The 13,731-nt window shown below is 41.7% G+C and overlaps 1 protein-coding gene across 1 annotated transcript in view; it reads right to left on the bottom strand.

The window, feature by feature from the left end:
- Positions 1-9,417, bottom strand: part of RNF175 (ring finger protein 175) — a 41,203-nt gene extending 31,786 nt beyond the window's left edge. Inside the window, exons 1-2 of the mRNA XM_011969372.1 lie at positions 9,377-9,417; positions 6,541-6,722 (exon numbers count right to left, since the gene is read on the bottom strand). Coding sequence (XP_011824762.1) covers positions 6,541-6,705 — 165 coding nt within the window. The 5' untranslated portion in view covers positions 6,706-6,722; positions 9,377-9,417. The remainder of the gene's footprint in view (positions 1-6,540; positions 6,723-9,376) is intronic.
- Positions 9,418-13,731: the final 4,314 nt, after the last annotated feature.

Genomic DNA, 13,731 nt, shown 5'->3' with positions numbered 1-13,731 from the left:
AAAAGTAATTGCTATTTTTGCTATTAAAAGTAATGGGAAAAACCACAATTACTTTTGCACCAACCTACTGTATCTCACAAAATCAGCCCAGGAAAATGTCCTCAGAAAAAGCATGAGACTGAATAGCTGGGCATGGTGGCTTACGCCTGTAATCCCAGCACTTTGGGAGGCCAGCCAAGGCAGGCGGATCACCTGAGGTCAGGAGTTCGAAACCAGCCTGGCCAACATAGTGAAACCCTGTCTCTATTAAAATAAAAAAATTAGCTGGGTGCAGTGTCAGGCACCTATAATCCCAGTTACTTGGGAGGCTGAGGCAGGAGAATCTCTTGAACCTGGGAGGCGGAGGTTGCAGTGAGCCAAGGTCGCACCACTACACTCTACCTGGGTGACAGAGTGAGACTCTGTCACGAAAAAAAAAAAAAAAAAAAGCATGAGGCAGAATAGAAGGGGTGGCAAGGCAGGATAAGCAGATGTACTGCTTTGTAAGTCAATATTTGAGCATTCTCTCTAGCTTTACAAAAGTGTCCAGGAAAGGATTCTTTTATTAGCAAACTGCTTTTACAGCATATGATTACGTTTGCACAAATGTTATATACAAACAGTATCTCTTGCATGCTTTTGGAGTCAACTAATAGTATTGAACATTTACTATGGATCAGTCGCTGTACTTGAAATTCAAAGATATTTAGTGAGCTTGTTCTTGATACAAGAGCAAATAACTAGTGAGGTTGAATTCTAGCCTCTCTGCAACTAATTAGTTATATGTCTTTGGCCAAGGTTTTTAATTTCTCTGAACTATATTTCACAAAGGGGATAAAAAATAATTACCTCTCAAGGTAACTGAGGTAAAGTACAGAAAGCACTTATCACAGCTGTAATAATAATAGTAATTTACATATAAATTTTATATAATAATTTTATGTATAATGAGTATTATAGTAATTATAATATATATTAATATGTTACTAATATTGATAGAGGTTACAATATCAAGTCATGGAGATAAATTTCACTATATAGCCCCTTGTAGAAAAGAGCCAGCAATGTTGTGAATCTTATAAACATGTTCAAAGCTCTCAGTAGCTAGTCTTATACATGCCAAGAAAAACAATTAAAAGCTAGGTTCTCTCTGGATGATAGGGCAATTTAGATCAGCATTTATGCACACATGTCTGTCAAATTCCATCCCAAAGACTTTAAATTCAGTAGTGTATTAGGCAGTGGGTTTTTTTGATATTGTTCACCCAAGTATAAGAAAGCTGGAAGCCAGTGTTAGAATAAGCTAGTGGTGCTCTAGGAACAATTTCCAGCTCAGATGGTTGCAAACATCACCAACAGTGCCTGAAATGGCTGTGCTCTGATGACCACTCTGGAGGTAAATCCCCAAGAAGGGATGCAAAGCGTGAGGCAAAGTCAAGGCTACAGCATGGGAAAGCCTGGCCTCTCATCTTGAGCTACAGATTGAGTAGCCCCTCAACAGAGACATGCAGGGGAATGGGGCTACTCAACCTGTTCCTTTGGGATGATACCAATAATTAGATGGATTGATGCGCAAAGACGTAGAATATATTCCAGAGACCAACCAAGTCTATGAGCTAACTCAGCAGTCTCAAGGCACCATGAGACCTGAATCTGTCCTTGACTATGGTGGGGGCGACTTTATGCAGGCTTCTGGCTTTGTCAAAGTGCTAGACAGGATCACCATGATCATTATCATCATGAGAGGCATGGTCACAGGCATCTGGTCACCTCCAAGGTGATCCTTAGGACTACAGAGCCCCACTGGGTAGCCATAAAACATAGAAGCTGTGTGACAGAGGGACATAGAAATAGCAACCTTAGAGAGCAAAAGTGGGGTGACTAAAGGAATCAGGGGGAGGTGGCAGTCAAAAGCAAGTCCCTGGAGAGGCATTGCAGGTAGCACAGCTTGTGCAGTTAGCAACAGGAAACAACTCAGATGACTCCAGCTAACCAACAGAGGTCAGGGTCCAGGGTGTCCACCTAGTCCAATGTAGCTGAGTCATCTACGGTCAGACCCTTCCATGGCCACAAGTCCTTAAAGGGGATTCTGAGGCATAAGCAGGTCTGTCTTTGGCCAGGTAGAGCCAAAGTGCTTCAATACAGGACAAGGATGGTCTTTGTGCATATGCCACCTCAAAAATCATCAAATCTGGCCAGGCACAGTGGCTCATACCTGTAATCCCAGCACTTTGGGAGGCTGAGGTGAGTGGATCACCTGAGGTTAGGAGTTTGAGAACAGCCTGGCCAACATGGTGAAACCCCATCTCTACAAAAAAATACAAAAATTAGCCGGATGTGGTGGCGGGCACCTGTAATCCCAACTACTTGGGAGGCTGAGGCTGGAGAACTACTTGAACCCGGGAGGCGGAGGTTGCAGTGAGCCGAGAGCACACCATTGCACTCCAGCCTGGGCAACAAGAGCAAAACTCCAACTCAAAGAAAAAAAAAATCATAAAATGAAAATGTTGCAGGAGTGGTACGACACAGTGCAAGTCAAGGGCTCTTGGGGCATTGTTTCCTTTCAAGGTCAGGGGGCTTCTTATGCAAAATCCACACCTGTGTTACTATGAAAAAAGAACATTTTTTTCTACATCAACCCAGAGATAATGATTAATTATAAAGAAAGAATGAATAAAGCTATGAACTGATTCCTTATGAATCCAGGTTTCTTCCTACATGAGGACTCTAGAAATTTTATCTTAGATACTTCCATTTTGCAGATAAGGAAACCATAGTTAAGATATATTTAAATAGCTTTTCTTTGATATGAGTGAAGTACTAGTGAGGTTTGATTCTAGTTTCATTTACTTAAAAACATTATCCAAGTGCAATATAAAGGGTGTTTATTATAATTGATAAGACAGTGGTGACATGGCAGAAATGGATACATTTGCTTTAAAACAATAAAATGAGATTCCCCTTTCTAAAGAAAATGTTCAAAATTGCCTAAACTTAAATATAATACAGAACTCAAAAGAATTCCTTTAGACCCTGTACTATATGGGAAATAAATTCTATGACAGGTAATAATAAAATAATATATTGGTCTAAGTCAACACTTCATGTGTTGCAGGCAAGTTGAGTCCCTCAGGCTCTATAATGGCCATTCCAAGACCCAGAACCATGTAGAATGTTAACTGAGGACCTTCTCCCTTTGCAACACTTCTCCATTTAGTCCATGTTTGAATCTAAACCAGAGGATTTTAAAGTGTAGTTCCAGGACTGGCAGCCTCAACATTACCAGCACCATGAGGGAAATTGTTAGACAAGCAAATTCTTGGGTCACTATTGAATCAGAAACTCAATGGACAGGACCTGGGAACTTGATTTAACAAGCTCTCTAGATGATTCTGATGCACCCTGCTCTAACCATTGAGAACTACTGCTGTAAACATTGCGATGGCAAGGTCTCAGGCCCAACAAGGCCCACAGTATGACTCTCAGGCCCTGGTGGTGAACATGCTTGAATGAGATTGGTCTGTGAAAATGAAATCTGGCTCCATGTTGCTGAGGTCAATGCAGTATGTGCATGAACACATTTCCATGGATATGTAAACAATTAATGCCAAGATAGTTTACTACTAATGAAACAACATTAGAGTGTCTTAGTCCATTTTGTGCTGCTATACTAGAATATGACAGATTGGGCAATTTACAATGAAAAGAAATTTATTTCTCACAGTTCTGGGGGCTCAGAAGTCCAAGATTGAATGGCTGGCATCTGGTGAGGGCCATCTTGCTGCATCATCTTATGGCATAAGACAAGAGGGCCAGAGAAAGCGAGAGTGAGAAAAGGTGGCTGAACTTATCCTTTTATAAGGAACCTACTCCTGCAATAAAGGCATTAGTCCATTCATGAAGGCAGAGCCCTCATGACCTAATTGCTTCTCATTAGGCCCCACCTCCCAACACTGTTGTATTGAGTATTATGTTTCCAACACATGAACTTTGGGGGACACTCGAACCACAGCATTCTGCCCTGGCTCCAAATTCATGTTTTTCTCACACATAAAACATATTCATTCCATCCCAATTGCTCCAAATTCTTAACTTGTTCTGGTGAAAGTCTAGGGTCTCATCTAAATCAGATATGGGTGAGACTCAAGGCATAATTCATCCTGAGGCAAATTCCCCTCTAGCTGTGAGCCTGTGAAATTAACAAGTTCTCTTCCTCCAAAATACAATGATCGGTCAGGCAGAGGATAGACATTCCCATACCAAAAGGGAGAAATAGGCAAGAAGAAAGGAGTAACAGGCCCCAAACAAGTCTAAAACTCGACAAGGTAAACAATACTAAATCCTAAGACTTGAGGATAATCTTCTTTGACTCCATGTCCTACTTTCTGGGCATACTGATGTAGAGTTTGGAACCCTGAGGCCTCAGGAACAGCCTTGCCCCCATGGCTTTGCTAGGCTTAGCCTACATAATTCTCACAGGTTGGAATCTCATGTCCATATCTCTTAGGCTCGAGTTGCATGCTGCATGCCCATAGCTCTCCTGGGCTGGAGTTGCATGCTGGTAGTTGTATAGTTCTAGGACTTGGGGGCATCCCCACCCTGAAGGACTCCCCTAGGCCTAGTGAGGACTCTCTGCTATGGCCGTGACTCCACACTTCTGCTGGGCATTGTCCTCCTAGGCGCTCTCTGTGGCAGCTCTACCCCAAGACAAATCTCTGCCTAGGCCCTCTGGTTGTCCGCAACACCCTTTGAAATCTAAGCGGAGGCTGCCATGCCCTCACAGCATGTGCCTACAGAATTAGCGCCACCAAAGTTTAGAGCTTGTACCTTTCAGAGCAGCAGGTTGAGCTGCACCTGGGCTCCCTGGAGCCACAGCTGAAGCATCCAAGGAGAGTGATGCTGGAATTCAAGGAGCAGAGTCCTGAGGTGGCTCTGCTCACTGGTCCTGTGTAGAGCACACTGGGGAGTCACCCCAAACCACTCTGCTCTCCTGGAGCCCTGGGCCTGTGATGAGAGAGGCAGCCTTGAAGGTCACTGAAATGCCTTCAGGGTCATTTTCCTGTTGTCTTGATTACTTGCACCTGGCTTCCTTCTGGCTGTGTTAATCCCCTTTATCAAAGGGTCACTTGGCTGCACCCTTGCAAACCTTTTTATTCTTTACGTAGCCAGGCTGTGAGTTTTGCAAATTTTATATTGCTTCTCTTTTACTTATAAATTCCATCTTTAAATCATTTATCTCTTCTTTCATTTTACTATATGCAGTTAAAAGAAGCCATGCAGGTCCTTCAATATATTGCTTAGAAATTTCTTTCACCAGCTATCCTGGTTCATTGCTCTTAAATCTGCCTTCCATAAAGCCCTCCAGCATGGACACAGTTAAGCCAAGTTCTTTCTGACTTTATAATGAGGATGGCCATTACTTCAGTTTCTGATACCTTGTTCCTCATTTCTGTCTGAGACCTCAGGAGAATGGCTTTTACTGTTCATATTTTCACTAATATTCTGACTATGACCACTTAAGTAATCTCTAAAAAGTTTCAGCCTTTCTCTATAGTTCTTTTCTTCCTCTGAGCCCTAACCAGACTCGTCTTTCATACTCCATTGTTACAGCAAGACCAGCTGTTTCTAGCTTGTTCCTTCAAACTCTTCCAGCCTCTGCCCAATTACACAGTTCCAAAGCTGCTTCCCCATTTTCAGGCATTTGTTATAGTAACAGACCCACTTCTTGGTACCCATTTTCTTTCTTAGTCTGTTTTGTGCTGCTATAACAGAATACTACAGACTGGGTAATTTATAATAAACAGCAATGTATTGCCTCATGGTCTGGAGGCTGGAAAGTACAAGACAGAGGGGTTTGCATCTTGCAAGGGCCTTCTTGCTGTGTCATCTCACGGCAGAAGGTGAGAGGGCAGGAGAGAATGAGAGAGAAAACGGGCCCACATTCATATTTTTATAATAAACCCACTCCCACAAAATTAATGGCATTAATCTATTCACAAGGGCAGAGCCCTTATGGCCAAATCACCTCTTATTAGGCCCCACCTCCCAGCACTGTTGCATTGGGGATTACATCTCCAACACAAGAACTTTGGGGGATACCTTCAAACCATAGCAGACAGCCTAAACCATTTCTTTTGGCTATTCCTAATCCTTCTTTTCCTGGACTATTGGCAGAAGTTGTTCATGCATGAAAGGAAAACTGGTTTACTTAAACCAGGATTTCTCAGTCTTGGCAACATTGACATTTTAGGCCAGAAAATTTTTGTTGTAGGGAGCTGTTCTGCATTGGAGGATGTTTACCAGCATCCCTGGCCTCTATCCACCAGGTGCCAGTAGCAACTCCCCTCCCCATCTACACCCCCCACAAGTCTTGACAGTCAAAAATGTTTCCAGACATTGCCAAATGTCTCCTGGTAGTGAAATTGCAGCTGGTTGAGAACCACTGACTTAAACCAAGGCAGTTCCTTCAAAGTGGTAACCAAGGGAGAATGTGTCCTGGAAAAAAATAGTCAAGCTGATACAAGCTGGAGCAGGCTCCCAGCAGCTACAGGGGTGACTCACATTGTAGGATCGACCATGCCTCTGTCTCCACTGAACCAGCACTATCTGGGCAATGACCAGAATGCAGAGGAAGATCAAGATCATTTCCATGTGCATGGATTCGTGGCCCCGGTGCATCTTGTACATCCTCTCCTGCTGCAGGCTGGAACCGGCAAATGAGGTCATCTGATAAAGCCCTCAACCTTGTGCATTTAGCCAAAAAACAACAACAACAAAAACAACCAACAAAAAAACAACAACAAACAAAAACAAAACAAAACAAAAAAACGGGTTTGGCTCACAAAAAGCAACAGGGGGTTTCAAAGGTAAGGGTTGGTAAGTTTTGATTGGAAAGTTTTTCTTGGTTTCTTCCCTTTCCCTAGATCTGGAGAAGGAGCAGCTGGGAGGAGGAGCCTGACTCTCTTAGTAAAACTAGTTCCTTTGCTTTCCCATGTGGTTGGCCTCAGCTTTGTCTTTTAAGTTAAGTGATGGGGCTAAAAAAACTAATGAGCCCCAGGAAGACCTGGGTTCCAGTCCCTGATCTGCCACTTCATTGCCTCACAACCTTGGGGAAGTCATTTATCCTCTCTGAGCCTCAGTTTCCTCATTTCCAAATTTCAAATAACCATCCTTCTGTAACTGACAAGGTTGTTGTAAGACTATAAAGCACATGTTATTGTATTTGTATCTACATGAGGAATAATTATTATTGAGCTGCATCATATGAAACATCAATTTTTGAAAGTCAAAAACAGTCCAATGTTGGTCATTTTAAATCATTTGCTACTATTCCAAGTAAAAGGATACCCTGCAGATGGTGCTTATGCCAGAGGAGAGAATATTATCCATGGGGCAATGGAAAGCTTTTGAATGAGTTGTATAAATTGTTACAGAACTATTATATAGAGAAAGAATAGGCTTAAGTATTATCTTAGACACGCACAAACGTTCCCGTGATGGCTGAACGTTACCATTTTAGTTGGATGCTTAGTTTTGCACAATTGTAGAGAAAATCAACAAAATACTTTGTCACCTGGTTTAACGTTCTGGAGTAGCCTTGATGAGAACCTAGAGCAGTGGTTCTTGACCTTGTCTGTAAGTTAGGAATCGCTGGGAAGCTTTAAAAAAACCCTTAACCCCCCATATCCAGATCAATTAGATGACCATTTCTGGGTGTTAGGGGGCTGAACTGCACCCTCTCGAAATTCATACACTGATATCCTGGTCCCCTGTACTTCAACATACCAACCCAAACCTGCCAGCACTTTAATCTTGGACTTCAGCCTCTAGAACTGCGAGAAAATAAATTTCTGATTTTTAAGCCACCTATTCTGTGGTATTTTGTTATGGTATTCCTAGCAAATTAATACAGATTTTCAGGATGGGATGTGACATCAGGAATTTTTCAGGCATCCCATGTGATTTTAAGGGGCAGCCAAGATTGAGAACCACGAGCCTAGAGGAAGAGAAAGAGGCCCAGGGTCAAGATGAGTGAACATGGGGAAAAACTATGAATGCTGTCAGTTACTTTCTGAATATTGGTTATCATTATCTTTCATCCCTAGTGTGGCACCATCAGTCACAAAATCTCTTAAAGTTTCCACTTACATCTGGTTACAGTATGCAGTTAGCTAGTGTACCACCCAGAAAACACCGCAGGGTAAGTCTGTGCCATGAGATAGTGACCTTTTAAAGGCACTTGATGGGTATGTGGGTTGGGTTCTCTCCCTCTGCCAGCATTTCTACAGCTACTCCAAAGAGCAGTGAATGTTTCAGAAAAGGGTCTCATCCAAATCCCAAGGGTGCCCCCTGCTGGAAAAGGTGTGGAAATCAGCCCACAGAGCCCAGTAAATACTACAGCTGAAGTTCAGTTTCTTTGAGAGGGATTCTCAGAATGTCAGTGCTGGAAGTTACCATAGATGGAATGAATCTCCTTCATTTATCAAATGATGAAGCTGAAATCCATATCAGGTAAGCAACTTGAATAAAATTACATGGCTATTAGTCTCTGTATTGGAAGCTGAGCTCAGGAGACAAGAATGATTTCTAGAAGCTCATTTAAACAAACAAACAAACAAACAAAAAACCAAACTTGTTCCCCTGAAGAAATGGGAAGAAAAATGAAAAACTACAAGTGCTTAGTTGTGGTTTATACAGCTCCAAATCTAAAATAGCTTTTTAATATTCTAAATAATTAACAGACTTTGAACTTAGGGCATATAGATAAAAGAGTGACTTCATCATCAGTCTAAAATAGGACTTGCATAGATATAAAATATACTTTATGAGATTATTAATCTGTTATATCAGATTAATCTATTATAAAAATGCATCTCAAATTGGTTAGCCTATGTTGAAGTACTTTGAAAAGTATATATTGGTGTACAAATGTAGTAAGTATTTTCTTTTTTGAGTAGGAATGCATCCAAAATTGACTCCTGTAATACAAAAAAGGAGGAGCTTTTCATTCTTATTTCACTTCATGTGGCACTCACAGGGCCCAATGGCCCTACAGTATGTACCAGAACACAGGGGCAATGTGTGTAGGAACAAAACCGGTGTATGTTGTGCCTAAAATAAATAGTAACTTGTGCCTAAAATAATAGTAACTTGACACAGCCATATTTTGAAGGATATATTAATCCAGCTTTGTGTGACTGCATGATCTTTTCCTATGGATCATGCTGTAGAAAACAGATGAAATCCATGTGTTTTGGTCTATAGTATTTGTGTATCCTACCCCATCTCTATCCTGGAAAATTTACAAATAAAATTATGACTTCATTCAATTTCTCAACTGTTAAGATAAAAATCTAATTTTTAGCAAAACAACTCTTAAAAAATACTAATTACTTACTTCCACGCATCTTCTGCAGAAAGCTTTGTATGAGAGATCTGAAAAACACAAAAAGGGCCCTTATCAAAAAACATCTTTGTTTTCTTGGTTTTTCTGTTAAAACCAAGACCATGTTGAAACTCAGACCATGAAAAATAACAGCATCACATAGTATTTGAATAATTTGGGATAAAAGTTCTAGTAAAATAATTTGCTTACAGAACTAAAACAACATGAAACAAACAAACAAAAAAAGAGTAATCAGGTCACTATTAATAAGTATTTGATCCTGTTCCTGGATCAGAGAATCAGATGAGGCTCCATTTCAATGGTTCTGTTTTGGCAAATCAGTCAAAGTTACAGAGAGTGGTCTCCCAACAGGCCATGCTACTCTGGCTTCTAGGATATGAAGTGTGAGTCTGAGCATCCCTAAAAAACATCTGTTTTGCTGATATCTTAAATGATTGCATTGAGTAAATATCTCCAATCTCAGTGAGTAAATATCATTTCCAAGTTCAAAGTTTCAGAGACAGAGCTGCCCAGAGGCTCCGCTGATTTGGAGCATTCTTACATTCTCCTGCTAAGAAGGCATCATAACTGACCCCAGGAAAGGGAGTAATCTGGGCTCGTTGCCTTACAAATTGAGCTGGAAAGCACAGAGATCATCTCCAGAACTGTGCTTTTTGGACGACCTACAGAGTCCACCTATGGACTACCTTTTCTAGATTATTGCTAACCCACTACATCTGGTCATTTGAAACCTTTAAGGCCAATCATTGGAAAGACATAATCGTGTAACTTTGATGGAGAGCACAGAAGAGCAGACAGCCAATGTTTTTGCCCCCAAAGTAGAACTTAGCAGAAAGGGACCTGTGGAACAAAGGAGGAGATTCATGCAGCTTGATTACCTGAGGTTGCTTCATTCTTGGAACTCAATACTTGAGCCCAGCTGTTGTGACTTCCATTTGAATATTAGGGACCCACCTGGTGGGACCACCTGGGGACAGGGAGCCATTGAGAAGTTGCCAGTATTATCCCCTATGCCATCCCCTTCTTCTTTCCTGGCATCACCCAGAAAGGTCCTAGCATTGTGCAAATACTGCCTAAACATATACTTTTCTATTTCATCCAAAGCCTTGTTCTCTCTTAAATGTGTGAAAGAAAATCTTAAAAGTACTAGAAGAAAACATGGATAAACATGTTTATAATTCTGCAGTGGAAAAGGCATTTTTAAGTATAATGTAGAGCCCAGAAATTATAAAGTTAAAAAAATGACAGATTTTGAGGACATTTAAAATAAAATGCATTATAGTCCTCAATATTTGAAAGACAAATTGAACTGGGGAAAGCATAACATATGTGAGGGGCAAAAAGCTAATAAGCATATGTGAAAAGGGCTTTTATAATTTAATCAAAAAGAGACCGATTGTCCAAAAGGGCAAGGTACATGAATGAGAAATTCACGAATTGAGATATACAAATGACCAATTTACGGAAAGGTGTTTAAACTCACTAGTAATAACTGTGTTTAAAAAAAAAAGTAAAAATGAGGTCTTTTATTGAAACATGTTAAATAAAAAAAGTGCACTTACCTCCTCTCCCTCCCCAAACACCACTAGAACAATAGCAAAAGGATATAAGCCTCCAAGTCCAAAGAGAATGAGAGAGGAGTCCAGAGCAGCCAATTCTGAAACTACCAGTAGATGGGCCAGCAGAAAGGGACACTGGGACACCATAGGGCAAAAGACACCGAAGCCCACCAGCATGTGGGCAGTGCAGAGCAGAATGTGTGTGCAAATACCCTCAGGAGGGCTGTGGCTTGCAGGGTCCTGGGGTGTCTAGAAGTGGGGGATGCAACTGGGATTAGTAAAAAAAGGTTCACCGAAAGTCAGTTTAAGGTTTGGAGGCCCCCACACTAGCAGAATACTAGTGGTTAAACCAGAGGCACCGGCAGAGAGGCACCAGGCATGTGGAGGGAGAGCAGAGGACACTGGCAGCCCTCACCTGAGTCTAGAGAGCCCTAGCACCATCCTCCCTGGCAGCATCAACTCTAGATCAGGCTGTAGGGGCCCTGCCTTGCTTTAGAGGACCCCAGACATCTCAAACCCTAAAACGCAAAATAACTGTGTTTTTATCTTTTCTTTCTCTTTTCTGTGTTTTTATCTCTCTCTTTTTTTCTTTTCGAGGTGGAGTCTTGCTTGAGTGTAAGACTAGACTCCAGGCTAGAGTGCAATGGTGTGATCTTAGCTCACTGCAACCTCCGCCTTCTGGGTTCAAGTGATTCTCCTGCCTTAGCCTCTTGAGTAGCTGGGACTATAGGCACCCAACACCATGCCTGGCTAAATCTTTCTATTTTTAGTAGAGACAGGGTTTCACCATATTGGCCAGGCTGGTCTCGAACTCCTGACCTCAGGTGATCTGCCTGCCTTGGCCTCTCAAAGTGCTGGGATTACAGGCATGAGCCACTGTGCCCGGTGTCTTTTCTGTCTCTTAAGAAAATATTTTGAAAGTCTGGTAATTGATTGAGTGAGTAGACCCTAAATGGAAAGAGATGATGTAGGGCTGACACCCCAGGGGACTGGCAGGTTGGGGAGAAGAAAAAGAATAGCCTGTGCTCTGGGAAACTGGAGATAAAGTTTTGAAATTTGGCCATCCCACACCATCTAAGTGGGATCTTGGTTGATGAGGCTCCTCAATTAACTGCAGTGAGGTAGTCTGGGAGCAGCTTGGAACTGCTTGGAAATCCCAAGTCTGAAAAGTGAGGTATGTGGTGGGAGATCCTATCTACCACAGCTTCCTTGGGAGTCACTGAGGTCAGTCCGCATCCCTGGTTTAGGCACTGTAGTGGGTTGAATTGTGTCCTTCCAAAAGATATAGTTTGAGTTATAACCCCCAGTACTTGTGAATGTGATCTTATTTGGCAATAGGGTATTTGCAGATGTAATTGAGGACCTCAGAATGAGATCATCTAGATTTAGGGCAGGTCCTAAATCCAATGACTAGTGTCCTTACAAGAGAAAGTAGTGGAAGGTTTGACATCCAGCAACACAGAGTAGCAAGGCAGAGTAGATGGCCATGTGAAGACAGAAGCAGGGACTGGAGTGATGCAGCCACAAGCCAGGAACACCTGGAGTCACCAGAGACTGGAAGGGGCAAGTAAGAAGTCTCCCCTACAGTCTTTGGAGGGAGCATGACCCTGTTGACACCTAGATTTTGAACTCCTGGCCTCCAGAATTGTGAGATAATACATTTTTTGTTGTTATAGCAGCCCTAGGAAACTAGTACAGGTACATTGAAACTTCCATCTTCCCTGTCCCAGCAGATCCTTGCTACCACTCAAGCCTGCAGCCAGCAGTGCAGGTAGGGAGAATGTGGCTACACGGGCCACAGGTGGACCTGCAGGCAGGGCTATGAGAGCAGATCAGTTGATAAAACTTAGACATGTGGCATGAGGCCCTCCATTTGTGCTCTTGGCCTAGGCATGTTAGACATGGGCTTGCCCACTTAGCTAGTAGCCAGACATGCCCCTTACGCACAGAATGAATCAATCTAAGCCAAGAGAACAGACCTATAGATATAGACAGTCCTTGTTCTCTCTATGAAAAGGCCCAGCCAGGTCACCCTCCACTGAAGACTGCCTGTCAACAAGCTTTCCCTGGTAGCAATAACTTAACAGTGCTGTACTGTCTCACCTTAGATACAAGTGGACAATCAAACATCACAAGACGTTTGAGACAGGAAAGAGTTCTGCACCCATGATGACAAGAACACTGTGCTTTAAAGAATATAGAAAAACAACCGAAAGCTCTTAGAAATTAAAAATAGGAAGACAGAAATAAAAAATCAAATGAAGAATTGAAGATAAATTGAAGAACTCAGAAATAATCAAAGAGATGGAAAACAGAAGAGAAAATATAAGAATATCAGAGAATTGGGCCAGGAAATCTCCTCATGTCCAAAAAAAAAAAGAGTTCTAGAACCAGAGAAGAAGATAACAGATGGCAGGAAGTTTAAAAGCAATTATACAAGAAAATTTCCAAGGACTGAAAGATACCTGTTTTAAAAATGAAATACCCACCTAGTACCCAGCCCGATGGATGAAAAAGACCCGTATTTTTGTATATCTACATAAAACAATCTGTAAGCTATAAAATAACACAGATTCATATTTACTGACATAGAAATATTTTCATGACATATTGTTAACAGAAAAAGCACGCTTCAAAACAGTTGTGTATAATCTGAACCTATTTATGTAAATATAAAGTTACATAAAGAGACATGTGGAATTAAAAAAGCCCAGAAGAATGGCTCCCAAGACATTAACAGGAATGTTCCATGGGTGGTGACACATCCTGGGCATTTACTTTCTTTTT

The sequence above is a fragment of the Mandrillus leucophaeus genome, unplaced genomic scaffold (genome assembly GCF_000951045.1).
Source record: "Mandrillus leucophaeus isolate KB7577 unplaced genomic scaffold, Mleu.le_1.0 Scaffold888, whole genome shotgun sequence".
NCBI classification, from domain to species: domain Eukaryota; kingdom Metazoa; phylum Chordata; class Mammalia; order Primates; family Cercopithecidae; genus Mandrillus; species Mandrillus leucophaeus.
This window is presented reverse-complemented; position numbering and strand designations above follow the sequence as displayed.